The sequence below is a fragment of the Denticeps clupeoides genome, chromosome 16 (assembly GCF_900700375.1).
Source record: "Denticeps clupeoides chromosome 16, fDenClu1.1, whole genome shotgun sequence".
NCBI lineage: Eukaryota > Metazoa > Chordata > Actinopteri > Clupeiformes > Denticipitidae > Denticeps > Denticeps clupeoides.
In genome coordinates, this window is record NC_041722.1 from 3,588,770 (window position 1) to 3,607,624 (window position 18,855).

Below are 18,855 nucleotides of genomic sequence, written 5' to 3' on the forward strand. Positions count from 1 at the left end.
GAGTTTTATTTCTTAGTGTATTTGTTTAAAATGGACCAAGGACAATATGCCAGCAGCAGGAGGGGGATCTTCTTCCCGGCCTTTTAACTGATTCTCTTCCCAGATTCAGAGTCATTAAATTACCACCAGCTCAAGCCTGCCTAAAATAATCACAAATGTTCAACCTGACTGGCCAAGTGTGTGTGTCTATATATGTATATATGTGTGTGTGTGTGTGTGTGTGTGTGTGTGTGTGTGTGTGTGTGTGTGGGTGTGTGTACAAAATTAGCTACCTTTGTGCTTAACTGCTTCTGATATTCTAACAGGGTTCAGTCAGTATAGACTGTTCAGGTACAGAGATTTATAATAATATGATGTCAAAGAAGTCTTTTTCTGTCTATTCACACACACACACACACACACACACACACATACAGGTCACCTTGATAATCACTGTATGCAAACCCATGATGTTTCTCTGTTCATTATAGCTTAAAGGGGTAACTTATTTTTATAGATAGTTGTGTGGTTGGCATGTTGGATTATTGATATCAGAATCATTAAAGCTTTATTTATCCAGGAGGAAATTGTTTGTGTGGTGACTGCCACATCACACAGACACACAATACAGCAGAATAATGTACAAATGTACAATACTAAACAAACAAACAAACAAATAAATAAGTCTGCATAATCTAAAAAAACCCTCATAAAATAAGATTGTGGAAAGAAAAAGAACCATAATATGAATAGAAGTCAAAATAAGATATAATAATTAGGTGATTTAGTGCAATATACACATATACAATAATATTGCACATAATATTTGGTACAAGGTGAGAGTGTTGCATATGATGGCACATCCCAACAAAGATATAGCCCAGCAATATATTTTCTCTGATGCAAAGGGTTTGTGTAAGCAAAGCTAATGCCAGATCAGCAACAAATAAAAAAGAACTCTCCAGAAGGGGCATTGTCTGTGAACACAGGCCTGGCACCTTTGGCTCCACACCCAATCCCAACAGGCTGGGCTTCTCTGCTGTCTGTAATTAAGCTGCAGTTATATAACTGGATAGAACTCACATGCCTGCCTGGTGCAAGACTGACCCCGTCATAGTTTGCCAACATGATGCTAACAGCCTTCAAAGTAACACAAAAAGACATAGCCTGACTCTTCGGGAAATAATAATGTAAATGATACAGATGTATAATGCATTGTGGTTCACAGGTACATCTCATTTCGGCCTTTTGTTTTTCATTAAGAAAGATTGTTGTGAACATGAGGAGAATACACTGTCTCCCATCCAGTCGTGGGACTTTGCATTATTAATAGATGTATTTTCTTGCAAGTCAAACCTGTCGTAATCTGGGTTTCAGTTTGAACAGGGCTACTGTTTGCCAAAGCAAAATACTTGGAACATTACTCCCTCATCTGTGAGCTTTATAATGCAGTATAGAATAACCCCGACCAAAGTGACTGTCTACTTTCTTGAATGAGTGACATGGGGTTTGTCCATGTAAACCATGGACGAAACACTAAACGATTGTTTTCAGAGTAAATCTCCACCCAAATAATGGTTGAAAGGGTATTTATCATCAGTGACTCATATGCTACATTTGCAAATGGCATTAATAATCCTAGTAGCAGAACAAAGCTGGAACACATGTTGTCCCCAATTTTGTTGTAAAGAACGAGACATTTGAAGCTCGGTATAGGTTGGATTGTGCCACTTTGACCCGGGTCTTGTTTTCCTGGCATATTCCTTTCCAGCAGCTCTTCAGATGGAGACATAGCAGCAATGTCTGGTGTGCATTATGACCTTAATGGAAATTCCATCCACTTTGGCTCAGTAAAGAATCTGATTGTCCTTCCTGTGCGAAGCTGAAGATGTTGAAGTCATTAGCTAAGCTTGTTTTTTGGGGTTGAACGTTTCACAGCGGTGCTCTCATTTGAACTTACTTGGTTTTTCTCTCACTCACCCGAGCACCTTGTGCTACTGGCAACATCTTACTTGGTGTAGCATACGTTTTTCCACAGCCGTTATAAAACGCAGGTGGTTGATCCCAAAGGAATGTGGTTCCTTTTCCAAGGAGAAGTAGCCCAGCACACTGGAGACAGATGTGCCACTGTAAGCACAGAAGGACAAGTTTATGAGTCAAAGACCAGGGATTGGAGATCACTAGGAGTCCCATTTGACCTGGCAGTGACCTAGGGCATGGCAGAAAAATATGTTAACTGTCCAGCTGTGTCTTAAGACAATAACAGTGAATTCTTTGGCACCATCTCCTTGTTTATGTTGTGCCACAGCTCATGCAGTGCTATGGGAGCAAGCAAATCCTTAGCCTGATGTGTGCAAGATGCCCACTTTCTGCACACTCGTTTTCTCTGTGCTAAATCTTTACCCAAAAATAAAAGAAACCAAAATGGTGTGTTTTCATATGGCAGGGCAGGTCAAAGCCACACCAGAATTGGCTCCAATTGGTGGCTCCAATTGCCTTCTTTTCAACAGATCATTATCCTGGAGGTTCACATATTTTCACCAAGGGGCCGGATTCTTTATATTCAGTTATGGTCAATAAATAAGGCTTTATTTAGCATGGCATGGACGAATTGGGTCCTAAAGGTTGACCTAAAGAAAAATCCATCAAAAGTATGCAGGCTTACAATTCATTGGGAAGGTCCTTCAGCCCAGCAAACTCAGTATGTAGCTGTAATCTGAAATGTCTCTCCAGTAGGACCCAGTGGGTGGGATCTGTGTGTAAACGGGGCTTCTGCAGTTTGGGAGCAGCACTTCATTAGCAATTCCACTCATAATCGGATAATAGGCCACCACAGCGACTGCCGGTTTCCTGGCCAAACCACTCCATGCTGTCCAAGGCAGCGAAGTGGTGTTGGGGAGCAGTAATGAGGGTGGGCTTGTGTATCGGCCGTCTGTTGTTCTGCAGCATCGTAACAACTGGAGACCTCATTTTATCCATAAAGGGATAACAACTTCTTGATTGGTCCACAAGCCGCATGCTTGGTCAGGACTCGCTCGACGATTCATCTGCCAAATTCTGACTCAATGTTAATTGGACTTCCTGACGCGCCATCGTTGTACCGCTGATGCTCTGTTTTGTTTTCCACCGTAGCATCTCAGCTCAAACCATTCGGAGAGCAAAGCCGGCGAGTGCCGCAAATCAGACCTCCTGTGTGAAAACCGGCCTCGCTCTCAAACCCAGGTGGTGGAAAAGAAAACAGCGAAAAGGGACAAGAAAAGGGGAGGGAGGGAGTCCTGACTGGAGAACGATACTGAATGAAACCCAGCCATTTCCTGGTCCCTGCGCTGGGCTTGCTCAGGAGTCTCCATATAAGGCAATGGTATTTTACATGAAGGAGAAGGTCTGGCCGTATGGATGACAGGCTGGTGCTGAAAATCCCAGGCATCATTTTTTTGGGGGGGAAAGGGATCTGTTTCAGAAATTAGGGACAGCTTGAGACCGACAGTTTTGAACAAAGCACAAAGAATGGATAAATTATGACCTTTTTGAGATATAGGTCACACATGTGTTTTACGTTGTGGAAGGTTACAAACTTGGCCAATGTAAAATCTGGGTTATTTTGGCGGAATACAAAGAGAGGCATCGCATGTCCTCTGTGATCTGTCAGCCAGGCCCAGCAGTGTGTTTTGGACTGTTTTGCAGCAGGTGTGGGTCTGTGTGCCGCTTCCATGGCAATATTGTTATTGTAAAGAGTTCTCCAGGGGAGCTCTATGCATTTGGCCATGCATTACACAGCCACCATACAGCTGGGTCTCACCTGCACAAGCGTTTATGAGAATCTGTTACAGTCAGCCACAAATAACATCCGCTGTAAGCTAAATTAGTGACATTACCACTTTAGACGAATGCTAAAAAGCATTAACACACAAAGTTGATGCAAGGATATAAAGCTGGAAGGGAGGATATTAAAAGTGAAAAGTGATTGTTAAAGTGAAAGTTACAATTACTTTCACTTTAACAATCACTTTTTGTCATTGTGATACACAGCAAGCACAGAACATGGTGACAAAACCAAATGTGTCCTCTGCATGTAACCATCACCCTTGGTGAGCAGTGGGCAGCCATGACAGGTACAACCTGTTGAACCCACAACCCTTTGGTCCACTTACTTAGCCGCTATCCCACTGCTGCCCTTAAACTGGCAGTTTATCAAACGGTATATAATAAAAATTGGATCGTTATTCTTTTACATTTACATTTACATTTACGGCATTTATCAGACGCCCTTATCCAGAGCGACTTACAATCAGTAGTTTCAGGGGACAGTCTCCTTGGAGCAACATAGGGTTAAGTGTCTTGCTCAGGGACACAATGGTAGTAAGCGGGATTTGAACCTGGGTCTTCTGGTTCAAAGGCGAGTGTGTTACCCACTAGGCTACTACCCACCATTCTTCACGAGATCCACAATTGTTTTTATGAGCGGAGGCACTTCCCTACTTCTGCTCTGTTGATGTTAACCTACTAACAGAATAACAATGCAAGTCAGAGGAGGTGGGCCTGCTAATATGTGTATGGTGCGTCCATGTGTGTACTGAAGCCTACGTAAGTTGTTTAGCTTTGGAGAATGTCAGTTTCAGGTTCCTTTCATAATGCGCTGATAGATTTCTTGGATTTGATTGCGTTGAACAGTATTCAGTCTGCAAATTTGTGCTGAGTGTCCATAGGCCAGGACTGTGGATCAGAATTGTTTTTTTGATTACAGCAGTGTTGAATTTTGGAGTGCTGAGTGGCTACAGATGGGTTTTGGGGTGAGGATGCCTCAACTTATTCACAGCTCGGTTATGAGCCTGGTCTCCAACGTCCTGACTTGCATGGCTGCTCTTGTTCTGTGTTGATCGTCTTACCGCCATCCACTCAGTGCTTACAAGGTCTCTTGCTATGATCACATTATTAATGTGTCCTCCTCCAAGTATTTCAAATGCCAAGTACAACCAGCAACAGTGAAAAACAGAAGTCCTGTCTGGAGAATTTAATTCACAGCATGTCTATTAAAGAACTTGGGGAAAAAAGCGGCGGAAAATACTCACCAAGTAACAAAAGCGCTCACACACCATAAACATTCCTGCTGTCCTGTTCTCTATGCAAAGAGTCTGTAAAAAATGTGTAGACGCCTGCATTCATTTACGCAGACTCCCACCCGTACGCTGAGATACGGTAAAGGTTTTCTGCTGTTATCGTGGTGTGCCTTAGTTACGACGGTGCTTCATTTTCCCTCTAATTTACCGTGGCCGTGCTTGGTGCTCTTTTATTACAGTGAGTTAATTTAGGTTTTGGCCTAAAGACTCTTTTAATTTGGTCCCTTGCCATGCTCAGTCACCTACTTCTGCATTGTGTGTGTATTTTAGGCTGTGGAATTTAGGTTGAGGAAGACATTCTAAATCCTATCCCCTGTCCAAGTGTGGCGAGAATAAAATAAATACAAATATTAAATTTCACATTGAAATATGGTGTCACAGTCAGAATCAAAGTTGTGCTTTAATTAATCACATTGGAATAGCCAGATGTCAACCTGCTCGTCGATGGAAAAGCTCAACGTTTGCAACATGCTGGGATATTTTCCGCACAGTAGCGCAGATGACTTTGACTCATAGCTCAGGATGAGTGACAAAAAAAAACTAAACAAAAGCAGAACAAGAATAAGTATAGAGTCTAAGGAGGAAACTGCTTGGGCTCGGTGAGCAGAAAAGACGGGAATACTGACCTTGCACAATTCTTTAGGCCAAAAGGCAAGACACAGCCAACATCTGTTGAGGTTAAAAGACAGCAGTTTGTATTTTAAAATTGTTGAATCAGTAAATGGACCTCAGACATCTCACTGAACGGGTGCTTTTGGAAACTGACATTGGGTCTTGTGTGTGTTTTTTTTCTTCTCCAGGGGAGCCGGGGCCATAACCGGTACCACTGGCAGAGCCATAATGTCAAACAGAGTGGTGTGGATGACATGGTACTTCTCACGAAGATCAATGAGGACGCCATCGTGGAGAACCTGAAGAAGAGATATTTGGACGACTTTATTTTCGTATCCTTTGGATTCCCACGTGAAAACCTGCCTCCGTCCATCACAGACAACTGTTGAGCTCTTTGGTTTGATTTGTTCCACTGTATTCCTAATAAGCTGTCCTGCTTTGGAAGGTCTCTCGAAGTCTATTTTAGCTGCCTAAGAGTTTGCATGCTTGTGCATGTATGTGTATTTGCATGTGTGGTTCATTTTTTGTTTTTTTACTGAATGAAAAAATAGGCCACCACTCTGTGTTCCCCAATCTCACAGACGGACAGATTGAACCTAGACGATGTTTATTCAGGCTGAACTCTGCAAACAAACTGCAAGCCTTAATGGGAGTATTGAGGAGTTGGGGTCTGCAGCTTCACTGCAGAGATGTTTGATAAGATATTTTCCCACATCAGCAGTAGCTGATGTAAATGAAACCTGATATGGCTATGTAGGGCATAGAAATAATAAATGGAAGTTCCTTGTTGGTAGCATGAACCTACATGAAGATTATTTTTCCTGAGAAAACTTCTTGATTAGAGAGTTGCGTGAGACGTGGGCTATTTTAGGCTGAAAACTGTGAGTCAGTCTGCTGAAATTCTGGAGCAATGCTGTCTGTGCCACACTGTGACGGGAGTGCAGGTCAGCGTCAATACTTCCTTTATTTGCTCTAAGCAGCCTGAGTCTAAGGCCATGGCCAACGATGTGTCAATGAGCAATAGCAGCAACACAGAGCTGATCCAATCTTTTTTGCTGCTACCGCACTGATGTCATTGTCCTATTAAAAAAAAAGATTAGGTCACAGTTTCACAGTTCCTTCCTACATTCTAATGCATTTGATTCCTAAATACACATCAGAAAACAGAAGAAGGTTGTGGGCAGAGGAAGTGTTGAGGAGGAGTTTGTGGGCCATATATAATGTATTATTCTTCATATGAAGCATCTCAAATTAGCACATCAGCTAATGTGGCAAGCAAGCAGGTTGCATCTGTTCTGTCCTTATATGGTTTCTTGTTTAGTCTTCTGGAAAAATTGCAGTTCTCCCTTTCCTTACCCTCCCTGTTTCTAATTTTTCTTTCTCTGTTTCCTGATGTTTGACGTCTTCCTCTCTCCTCCCTGGTCCTTCTGCTCTCCCTTGGGATAACTCGAGACCTTAGATGAACTTTTGGGCAGTTTAGTTTGGAGGACAGTATCTGTCCACTGATGTCATGTGTGGTATTTTGGTTCTGTATAAGGAACATTGACAACAAATGCATTTTGGAAATGCACATGTTTGCACACAAAGCACACAGTAAATCACCAAACACCTCTCGAGGAAACCACCATTTCCCTTGACCTTTAACCTTGAGACATACATTGGGCCTGTGCTCATCTCTGTCAACCCCTTCAAGCAGATGCCGTACTTTGGCGACAGGGTGGTTGAGATGTATCAAGGCGCTGTAAGTACTTTCATTCCTCCGTGTTAAAGACGTCTCATTTCCTATCGTATGAATGCACGGGTGCCGACCCCGGGCTCGCACGCTGGTAAAATGCTGTGAAGGTAAAATGTCACCTTTTTGGAGGTGGTGTCGGCCACCACACCCACTACCGTTTCTCTCGTCACTTGTTTCTCACCTGCCATGGTAGTTGTTGAGTCTCACATCTCACACATCACAAACATCAGCTGACTGTAGGACAGGCTTTACTGTCTTTGAAATCAGGCATATGTTCATTTTATTGTGGTATTAAAACTTTTTTTCAGACACTGGTTAAAACAGTGACTACAACATAGCTCCTTTCTAGTGCACATTCCAGTAGCTGGAGTGTACGGTAATTAGCTACATTCTAATGATTTAGCAGTACATTAAGAGACGAATGCTCTCAGGATTAGCATATTTTCTTTTCTAAAGGCGTGGTGCAAATTCTTCCTGCAGCAGGAGCTGTCATACTTGGCAGGAATGTGGCAGAAACCTGCCGACGTTACATACAGAGAACAGCTTGTCCAAGTCCAAAATTTATTGTTATTTAACTATTCTTGGGCTGCAAACTGCTTTGGCTCAGTGTCAGACTCCCAATATCCGCTAAAAAACGTGAAATCCTCAGAAACGGGAAACTCCTGATTCTTGTTCTTTTTCTTTTTGAAACAGCTCACTTTAAAGACTGTGGCAAATATTGATTTCTCCTGCTCTCCTTCTCACACCCAGGCCCAGTATGAGAACCCTCCCCATATCTACGCTTTGGCTGACAACATGTACAGGAACATGATGATTGACCGTGAGAACCAGTGTGTTATCATCAGGTGAGTTGTGTCATCGTGCGCTGTTCTGCAGAGAGATCTGCGATTGTGCAGGACTGGTTTTTATTTTTTTTTTTACGAGCTATAGGGCCCTAAGAACATGTTTGGGTTTTGATGCGTGGTTGATTGTGTCGGGTGTTGGCCAAAACAAAGCGGCAGGAATGTGGGAAATGTAAAGGTGAATGAGGGGTGCGTCACCTGACTTACAAAGCAATTAAACGGCAGAACCCGATAGACCTGACAGGTCTGACCGCATCTGTTATCTCCACGGAAAATTCTGCCATTCACCTAGCATGGCATCCATCCATGCACCTAGGAAGGATTGCATGCAAGCATCTGGCTCAAGGACCATATAAGAGGCTGGACTTCCTGTCTTTAGTGGACAGGAAATACACCTGATGCCACTCGCAGTGTAAACATCTCATGGGAACCAAAGTTGAAGAATATGTTTGCTGTGAAACTGCGGAGAAAGGGGAGTTTTATTAAACTTGGTCCAGTCTGCTATGGGTTTGTCCCAAAATTCCCACAACAGCATTTGACATTTTTACAGCTCCAACCACAGACTGGTTCTACCGAGACTCTCGCCCCATGGCGCCGGTCCACCTGTGGTGAAAGGTGTTGTCTCACATCCTGTGGGCTGGTCACCTGAGCCACCATAGTGCTTACCTCATGGCAAATGGACGCCCTGCTTCAGCACTTTCTCAATGTTTGTTTGGCCCAGCGAACAGCTGCCAGTACAATTTGGCCACATAAAAGACGCACGGTGATGGCATCGGATTAGCAAACAAAGGCTTCCATAAAACTGCTGCCCTGGGCTGGGTGGTCAGCAGAGAGCGAGGGCCGTTTCCATAATTGTGGTTATTAAATAACAGCATTACTCATCATAATACAAAGCGCTTCAGCCGGCCTGCCTGTCAACGTCTTACTCCACCTGTTTTCTTTTCTGAGGTTGTTCATGAAAGGATTTCAGTGTCAGTAGCATTACTATGACACAAAGCCAACGTGCTGAGCCATCACATGCTGGAGCATTCTAGGTTGAGGCCTTGGTTGAATACTGAATACTGATTTGAATACTGAAGCCCTGTGTTTGTAGCCAGTGTTCCAAAGTAAATAATATTTTCTTTTACATGAGAATGGTGTGGAATACAGCATTTAATTACATACCACAAGGATGGTGCCCTTTGATTTATTTCTGTTATTACTCTATTTTACTTTTATTACTGTATTGTAAATTAAATACAGTACTATTACTATTAATTTAATTGTACTACTTGTACTCAACGTCGGCATCCTGTCTAGGATGTTCATCTAAAAAGAACCAATGAGTGACTGTTGAGATTGAGAAATGTACTCCAGAGATGACTGTGACAGAGTTTCAGATGCTTTGAACAAGAAAATGAGGAGGATTGAAGGGGGAAGGGGTGCAGTGGCTAGCATTGTGGCTTCCAAAGGCATGCACACTAGATGTATTACTCAAGTTCAAGTTAAGCTTTATCGTCATTTCAGATAAATACATGTAAGACGGTACATAGTGAAACATGTAACATTTAAAAAGTTACATACTGACAAAAAGTGCATGTGTGTGACAGACAAACTGGCTACATAAAGTGCAAACATGGGACTGTGATGCAGCTGGTCAGAATGCTGTTAATAGTCCCTCTATAGAAGGTGGTGAGGATGGGTGTTGGGAGATGAGCTTTCCTCAGTCTCCGCAGGTAGTGAAGATGCTGCTGGGCTTTCTTGGACGTTGAGTTCCTCTCCGCTAGATGAACACTGAGGAACGATCTGTCAATGTTCAGTGGAGAGTGGTCCCTGCGTTCTCTTCTGAAATCAACAGTAATCTCTTTCATTTTGTTCATGTTCAGAAACAGATTGTTGACCTCACACCAAGTCCATCAATCTCTGCTCCTCCTCTCTGCACGCTGACTCATCATTCTTGCTGATAAGACCCACCACGGTCATGTCATCGGAGAACTTGATGATGTGGTTGGAGCTGTGCATCGCTGCACAGTCGTGGGTCAAGAGCATTGAACTGAGCACACAGCCCTGAGGAACTCCAGTGCTCAGTGTGGTGGTGCTAGAGATGCTGTTCTCAATCTCGGTCTCTCAGTCAGGAAGTCCAAGATCCAGTTGCAGAAGGAGGTGTTCAGGCCAAGGTGGCTCAGCTTCTCGACCTGGTGCTGAGGAATGATGGTGTTGAATGCTGACCTGAAGATTATGTACAGCATTTGTACAGTTTTGTATTTCATATATTGGGAAACATTTACATTTACAGCATTTATCAGACGCCCTTATCCAGAGCGACTTACAGTCAGTTGTTGCAGGGACAGTCCCCCCTGGAGCAACTTAGGGTTAAGTGCCTTGCTCAGGGACACAATGGTAGTAAGTGGGATTTGAACCTGGGTTTTCTGGTTCATAGGCTACCCACTAGGCTACTACCACCCTGTTAGAAAATTAAGGAGACCAATCCTTAATTATGTTATATTCTTATTTTTGTTATATTCTTATTTTAAATACATTTTTTGCATAACTGTAACAACAACATGTGCTGGGGTGAGTTTTTTCTGCAGTTCTGTAACAAGAAGTCCTTTTCCAAACAGTTTTGAATAGGCCACGTACTTGTGGTAACTCATCACCTCATTAGTTCCTCTTTTTGGCTTTCCGAGTGCCACTGGCTTCACCGCCCGGGCACCTCAGATCACAAATCTCTGTCTTCCGCTTCCTCCCTCCCACCCACTGTCCTTCCCTTTTGTTCATATTTGGCCAGCAAATCTGTACCCAGGAAGCTGACACTGTGTTTAGCTTTGTAATTACAATATACAATAGGGAACACACGTCCCCCCTCCCTAAAAGAAAGCAAAAATAGGATCAGAATCCAGAGCAGACCTTTGCTTAAAGAAGTAAAGGGTGGCAGAGGAAAGGAAAAACCATAATGGATCTCACAGACAAAGGTCTCGGTGTGCAGAGAGGAGGCAGGGCGTCTTTGGTCGGTGGGAGACGTCTAAATGCACCAGAGACAAAGTGGTGGAGCTCTTCTAACTTTGGGCCTTTATCATGCACCTCTGCGACACCGCCAGCAAGCTAGGGTCCTGTGAAAGCGATACTTCACACAGTGCCAGTGGGAACGAAATGAATAGGTGTATTGGGTTACCGCTGTGTAACACCACGGCTCGAACGCACTTCCTTCAGCGGCTTTTTAACTGCACACAGCTGTTGCTTCTCAGAGGGGCATTACCAGCAGAAAGGCAGTCGTTCTGTCATTTACTGCCAAAGCCACATACGTCTAAATAAGCAGCTCCCCGCCAAATCTGTTGAAATCCAAGTGGAGGTTGAGGGGAGAAGGAGGAAAGTTTGAAAGAAAGATGGAAAGAAATGAAAAAGTCCAGGCCTGAGAATCACGGTCTAAATTTGGGCCTTTCCCACCATTGCAAATTCAGTATGATGACTAGATGGGCAACAGTTGGCACAAGGATGAAATGCGCCCGTGGAGACAATGCCTGGCACAGGAAGTGTGATCTGCACACGCACAATATCACCTGAAAAAGAGCCGTAATCTCTGTTAGGAAATGGAGGTCCAGCTGCACGATTAGAGGGGGACACCCGTCTGAGAGGAGACTAAACACCGGCGCTCTTACTACTGTACTCACAGACGCTGAAGAGGATGTGTGTGTGTTTATCTGTTGCATACACACATTCACATCTGCACAGACACACTTCATTCCTGCGAACCCAGTTGACCCATGATTTCTGTTTTATACACATTCCTTCACACAGGAATGTTTTTATTATGGTTTACTGACATATTAAATATATATACACGATTACTGATTATGATTATGAACGCTCAAATATATGACAGTTTGAGATCAAAGGTTTTTATCTAAAGTAGCTATATGTGTATGTACTTTTGCCACCACTGTAACAGAATATATACACATACATACATACATACACACACACACACACACACACATACATATAAATATATACACACACACGCACACACACTCTACTTCTTTACTCCTTTTCTCTGCAACATTTCTTTCTGCTTCCCCATTGGACGCAGTGTAATCTTAAGAGTGGCCTTGATATCTGGCCAGTGTGCAGTGACGCGAAATAGGCTGAAAATAGCCTAATAACAGATAAGATAATCATGTTTAAAATGTATGAAGTAAAAGCTGGTAGGATATATTAACCACAGATTCCAATATGAGGTTATACAATATATTTAGTCCATTTTACTGATAAACATAATAATATGAATAACATAATAATATGAATAATACAGATGACGTTCCCAAAATAAGATTTAAGAAACGGCTCACTCTATCTCTTAATTAGCATTAACCTGGGATAAGAGTCCACCAAGCAGCATTTTGGTAAACCCCGCCTGACCTCCTTATGAACAGGCTTAGTCAAGATTTTGAAGGCATTTTGTAGAGCAGTCTACAGCATGAAATCCTGTCCCTGCCCCCTCTTCAGCTCTTTACTGTGGAAGTGGAAAAACAGCTTTAGTATCTTTTATGCGCAGCCTGCAGTGTGTTATTCTGGCAGCTGTTCACCTTTATCACAGGGAAGTTATGGTCTTTTGTTCCTCATAGCTTATTAACACCTGCAATATCAGACTTTTTCCTCTTGATGAGATTAGTCTGCAGATTGTGACTTCTTTTTTCCCTACAGCACGGTCAAGTCTTTGTTCCTCCATCACATGGCGGTCACATGATGTGTTGCTCATGGTCAGATTGTTGGGACGATGAATAATTTGACCCATGGAGCTGTCCTCAAGTGTTCCATTGAGTCCTCCTGGGACTGTAGTGCTTCCAGTGACCACTGATGGAAAAAAAACTGTGCTTTTTGTCTCTGGCAGTGGAGAGAGTGGTGCTGGGAAGACCGTGGCGGCCAAGTACATCATGAGCTACATCTCCAGAGTATCAGGCGGAGGGCCCAGAGTACAGGTGGGTTTAGAGAATCCAGAAGTCACTGTGGTTAAAGCTTAACATTTGTGTTTTTCTTTAGCTTTTGTTTTGTTGTCAAGCTAAATATGAACTTTTGCAGGTTTATGCGTCTTGGTTAAAATAAAGCACACAGAACATCCAAAGGCATGCTGCTCCTGCCTCTCCTCATATCTGACACGTCAACGCCAGCTCTTATCTCATTCAGGCCCATTCCTCTTATCAGCCTTCACTCGTCTCTCAAAGCCATCAGTGCACCCGCCATCCTGAAAGAAGGAGCAGCACCTTTCATAACACATAAAACTTCGATGTGTTTCCACCGCTATACATTTTGCTGTATGCTCAACTTAGTCAGCAAACGAGATGCGCATCATCCCTTGTTGTTAAAGTTTTATCCAAAGGCATATTCCTCCACTTTCTGGTCAGTGACCCACATGCGCAGAGCACCTAGTTTGGTTTGGGCCCAGTTGAACATATATATGCAGAAGTATGTTCCCAATCACAATAATTAGATTTCCTCTAGTGTTCCTCTGAGAGAAACAAGAATAAGACAATTTTACTCAGCTACACTCATTGCCCCTGACCCTGCCTATAACCCTGGGCATTGTGACCATGAATGCACTTGCGATGCACCAGTCTTTCAGCCAGCATCTCGTCTCATCTTTTACACCATATCCAATCATTTCTTCCTCATTCTTCTCGCCATCTCTGCCATCTGGTCCCCTTCTTCCCACCAGATGTCCCTTCATCAAGTCGCCCTCCTGCTACTCAACCCTTCTGCTCGTCCCAGCCCATGTTCAGGCTGGAGGTATGCAAAGTATTTAACAGGGGTGTGTGGCATTTAAGCTGCATCGTGTGATTCCTTTGCTGTGATTAATCTTCTACATTAGTCATTTTACATTAGTCTTTAAAATCTCAACAAATGTAGTAAAAATTTGTTATCCAGGGTGTATAACAGTATTGCCACATGAGTGTCCTGTGTTGCTTTTCCCATTACTGTCTGTCAGGATGAGGCTTATGTTTTGTAGAACTGACCCCTTGTGATTTTTCGTATGTGTCATGATACCTTTAAGAGGTGTTTGCACATGTAGATTGGGGGAAGTAGCCTCTCATGGGATTGTATTGTCTATCTCAACAAAAGTCCATTGTATTAAAAGACTCCTGTCGAAGCCAACCTGCTCTAGTTCCCTGTTGCTTTGTTTGACCCTGATGATGTCACAGAAATGTCTTGTGGTCACGTGACCTCATATCCCTCCCTTTGTGGCCTGTAGGCATGAAACATGACCACTTCTCCTCCTCTGTCTCTGTTTTCCCAGAGCTTATATCACATGATCACTGTCTTTGTCCCATTTGGCGTGCCCCTTAGGACCATGCAAATGCTCTGGCCATGCAGGGCAGCCATGCAAAGAAGACCAAGCCCATATGTGCTTAGAACTGACACAAGTTTGTTTTCATCATGATACAGACTAGATTAATTATTGTTTAATTTATTTAAGGTTTCATGTACTAAAAAATTTGAAGATACAATTATTTTTGATTATCTGCTTCTGTCTGTATTCGATGAAAAATGTGGTGTAAACAGACCTGTCTGTGCATCGTTGCCTTGATTTAAAACTCCTGTGCTCCCAGTATGCAGATGGCTTATGCTGAGCTAATACGAACCATATGCTGTGTGTGTGTGTTGTTGAGTGCATGCATCTCTGTGTTTGTGTATATGTCCTTGTGCATATCTGTCTGTGAAATGGTTAGTGTCACCATCCATTGTGGTTGCCCCAATGCAGTCCTTATCCGTATGTGAATGGATACATTAACCTTTAAGATTTCTGTTGTAAGAATATATAAGGTATATGTGTTTAAAAGGGGTGTAACACAGTCACACTGCCACACTATAAAACATCTGCTAGGCCTTCAACAGCTTTCTGTCTGTCTCCCTTTAGCATGTGAAAGACATCATCCTGCAGTCCAACCCTTTGTTGGAGGCCTTCGGAAATGCCAAGACGGTCCGGAACAACAACTCCAGCCGCTTTGTAAGGACTGCGCGTCTATTGTTATGGCTGACTGGGGGAGGGGTGTCTGTCACATGGCCTTTTGCACTGTGTGCCTTGGACTAAGCTGAGGGTCCATACCTGGAAAAAGTCGAACAGGGACCTGTCCCTGATATAAAAGAGAGTGAGCATTTCTGCTTTCACTGTTTTATAGGCCATGTTGCAGCTCTCTCCTGGCTCCCTTTGCCTCAAGCATGGCCTGGTAAACCAGACTGCTGGAGATGTATGGGAACATGAAGGCTTGAGGCTGTTTTCAGGGTTGTAGACAAGAAAAAAAACTCAAGTACATGTCAGATTCCCCGAGGCGCAGATAACATTGCAACATGTTCAGTATGGAAACTGTACAGGATATCTAAATGCATCCTTGTAGTCGACTTTGAAATTAAAAGATAAATTATAAATTTAAGGGTGTATAGTCTTCACAAAACTAACCTTATTCTATGTTAGACAACTTTGTAAACATGTTGTTGCTTATTCCATTCATATTCCTGTTGCTTAAGAGCATATTCAGAGTCAGATTAATTGTAAATTTATTCACTGACACTGAATGTAATGTTCGTTTCTTCATCTAAATGTTTGCAAAGTTTGTACTATGATGTTTAATGTGAATAAGGTGGAGATAAAAATCAATGTTTACATACTAGTGTCTTGTTCAGAAATCAGAATATTGCCTGGATATAAGACTGGAATATTGCTGTCCATGTAAACATAAAAAAATCACATAGAAAGCAGTGATCAGATTTAGTTATTGCATGTGTGTGCATGCATAATGCCATTTGAATAAAAACTGAAAAATTGAGTTGGGAAGACTACATAGTTGTGGATGGATGACTATACATCTTTGAAGTTCCCTGGGTTGAGGGTGAACTGGTTTAGCTTTGATCATTATAGTATAAACACAGAGGCACCAGAGGAAATGGGGATTTTGGGAGTTTGCAGTATTTTGATGGAGTGGATTTAAGCATCTGTCCTCCTCAGCGAAAGCAAGGACAATTAGCGTTAGAGCGTGGTGACAGTCCAGGCAACGCTGCACTGCTTTCTTTCACTCAGTTTGGGTTTTGTGGAGGATAAATGAGCTCTGCGGCGAGTGGCTGCAGGCTACTGTGGCACTAAGTTTTTTCCTCACGAATCGCGTCTCAGTGTGGTGCACAGGGCCAGGCTGTAAGAAAGATTAGTGATCACACTTAGGAGACATCTGGTGAGTGTGGTTAGTTCTGGGCACTGTGACGGATGGGCTGTATGCATGCTTGCATGTGTGTGTTAGTATACATGCATCTGTGTGAATGTGGATGCTTTTCTTCAGTGCTGAGCTTTAAGGCCGCGCCTCTCTCCAAATCTTGCAGGGGAAATACTTTGAGATCCAGTTCAGCTCTGGAGGTGAGCCCGACGGGGGCAAGATCTCCAACTTCCTGCTGGAAAAATCCCGTGTGGTGATGAGGAATCCTGGGGAGAGAAGCTTCCACATATTCTACCAGGTGAGCAACTTCTAACCTGGCCTCTGTCTTAATGTGCATGTTTTTGTACTCAGTGAGCCTGTAGTGAAGAGAATCACAGACTGCATTTGAATCGAGGATACAAAAGCTGTGAAATGCCATTTGGCCTGTTCTGGCAGGTCAGTCTGTTCTCTCTGGGTAATGCTTGAGGTCCCTGGAAGATGCAAGAGGGTTGAGGCCTTGCCATGGAGCCTGTTGGCTCTGTTCATTTCCAAACTCATAAAATAAAAAAGTTAGCTTCTCATTGACTCATATCTCTGCATGTGCGCTTACATGTAATAATTTGGCCAACAACATATGGCACTACACCTAGATGGTTGTGAATTTGAATCCCTTATGTGTGCATGTTTGCATGTTGAAGAGGGTATACTCCAGGTTCTCAGATTTTCTCCTACTGATCAAAGGTATGTGTGTGTGTGAGACTATGACTATGGCTCACCTTAAATGCATTATAAAAGAAACATTAGAAAGCCTCAAAACAAGTGTTACTGACTGGATTTGTGTAGTGTAATGTAACAACATTCCCAAATGGAAATGATGTTGTTAAAAGTTAATGTAACCCCCCACTTGATTTTATTACGGAAGCAGAGATTCACTGCATACTTTCTAGCTGACTAAATAATGTGTTACTACAAATCGCATTGAAAAATTCTAAGTCATGTCTGCATCTCTCTTTCTCACTGTACAACACATCTGCAGTTGATAGAAGGGGCAAGTGGAGAACAGAAAAGCATTCTGGGCATCACAAGTCTGGATTACTACAGTTACCTCAACCAATCAGGGTCCTACAAAGTTGATGACATCAATGACAAGAGCGACTTTCAGGAGACCATGGTGAGTACGCCCCCTCCAAATGAATGTTTCTGCCCCATGTGAAGAGATTCTCAGTGAAATTCATGAATACTGCAGAAGACATCATTTTTGATCTTCTTTTCCATCCATTTACCCACCCAGCCACAACGGTACTAATTACAGGGCTTCGTTTAGGGAGCAGAGAGGTGAGTGAATGCTCCTAACACTCTGTTAACAAGACTCTCTGTTTTCTCCTCTCTCTCTGTCTTGGTTCAGCATGCCATGGATGTGATTGGAATCAAAGGCGAGGACCGCACATTTGTTCTGCAGATTGTGGCAGGGGTGCTGCACCTCGGAAACATCAGTTTCAAAGAGGCTGGGAACTATGCTGCCGTGGAGAGTGAAGAGTGTATGTTATACACACGCACACACACGCACAACAGATATGTGCATAAATATGCACGTACACACTCATGAGTCGTGAGTCACACATGGCCTCGCTCACCTGGACACAGCAGGAAAAGCTGCTATTCCTCAGACAGAGTTCCTTCCTTGTGTCCTGAACTGCCCTTTTTGTTGGATCACAGAGAGCACTGCTTCTCATCTGCATCCATTTTCTTTCCCTATTTCCCTTTTTCACCTACTTTCAAACGTTCATTGTGTCGATGCAAAGCTCCAGCCAAGCCGTCTGGCCACGCTGAATTACCCAAGAAAATAAAGCACTGTTTTTGGGAATCAGGGGCGTTACGTCACAGCCTAAAATTATGTGCCGAAATGTGCTGCTTCCTGTGTCCTCCCCCCAGCCCTTGCCACTCCCATCTAGCCTGAGAGATCCATTAGTGCACTGCTGTTGCCAGGACAGAAAGCTTAACAGTGTACGGCACAGGCCGACTGTAGTCCCAGCCTCTGCTCTCCCTTCTCTGGGGTCACTCATGTCATAACCAATCTATTTCAACCAGTATATTATAATTATTTTATTTTACATACAATTTGAATAATATAACATGGTATTATTATTGTAATTGATATAAGTGAAAGTTATTGTTTTTTGGTTTCTTAATATATATAGACTTTCACACCTTTATATTGGAAGGTAATGGACCTGTGGTGACATTTTGTTTGCCTCTCTAATATATAATGTCCATTCTTAAACAAAAATATTATATTTAGCTTTAAACTTTTTAGGTAAATTAACATTTAGGTAAATTAACATTTGACTAATGTTAGCAGACTTTTTTTTATATTACACAGTATTGTATATCAAAATGTTATTTCACCTTTGTCTTTT

The 18,855-nt window shown here is 42.8% G+C and overlaps 1 protein-coding gene across 2 annotated transcripts in view; it reads left to right on the plus strand.

Moving 5' to 3' along the window:
• myo1ea (myosin IEa) overlaps positions 1–18,855 on the plus strand; it is a 39,556-nt gene that overhangs the window by 5,928 nt on the left and 14,773 nt on the right. For both annotated transcript variants that reach the window (XM_028956331.1, XM_028956332.1), the window contains exons 2-9: positions 5,897–6,040; positions 7,360–7,449; positions 8,194–8,288; positions 13,153–13,240; positions 15,175–15,264; positions 16,626–16,757; positions 17,475–17,609; positions 17,844–17,976. In XM_028956331.1, coding sequence (XP_028812164.1) covers positions 5,897–6,040; positions 7,360–7,449; positions 8,194–8,288; positions 13,153–13,240; positions 15,175–15,264; positions 16,626–16,757; positions 17,475–17,609; positions 17,844–17,976 — 907 coding nt within the window. The remainder of the gene's footprint in view (positions 1–5,896; positions 6,041–7,359; positions 7,450–8,193; positions 8,289–13,152; positions 13,241–15,174; positions 15,265–16,625; positions 16,758–17,474; positions 17,610–17,843; positions 17,977–18,855) is intronic.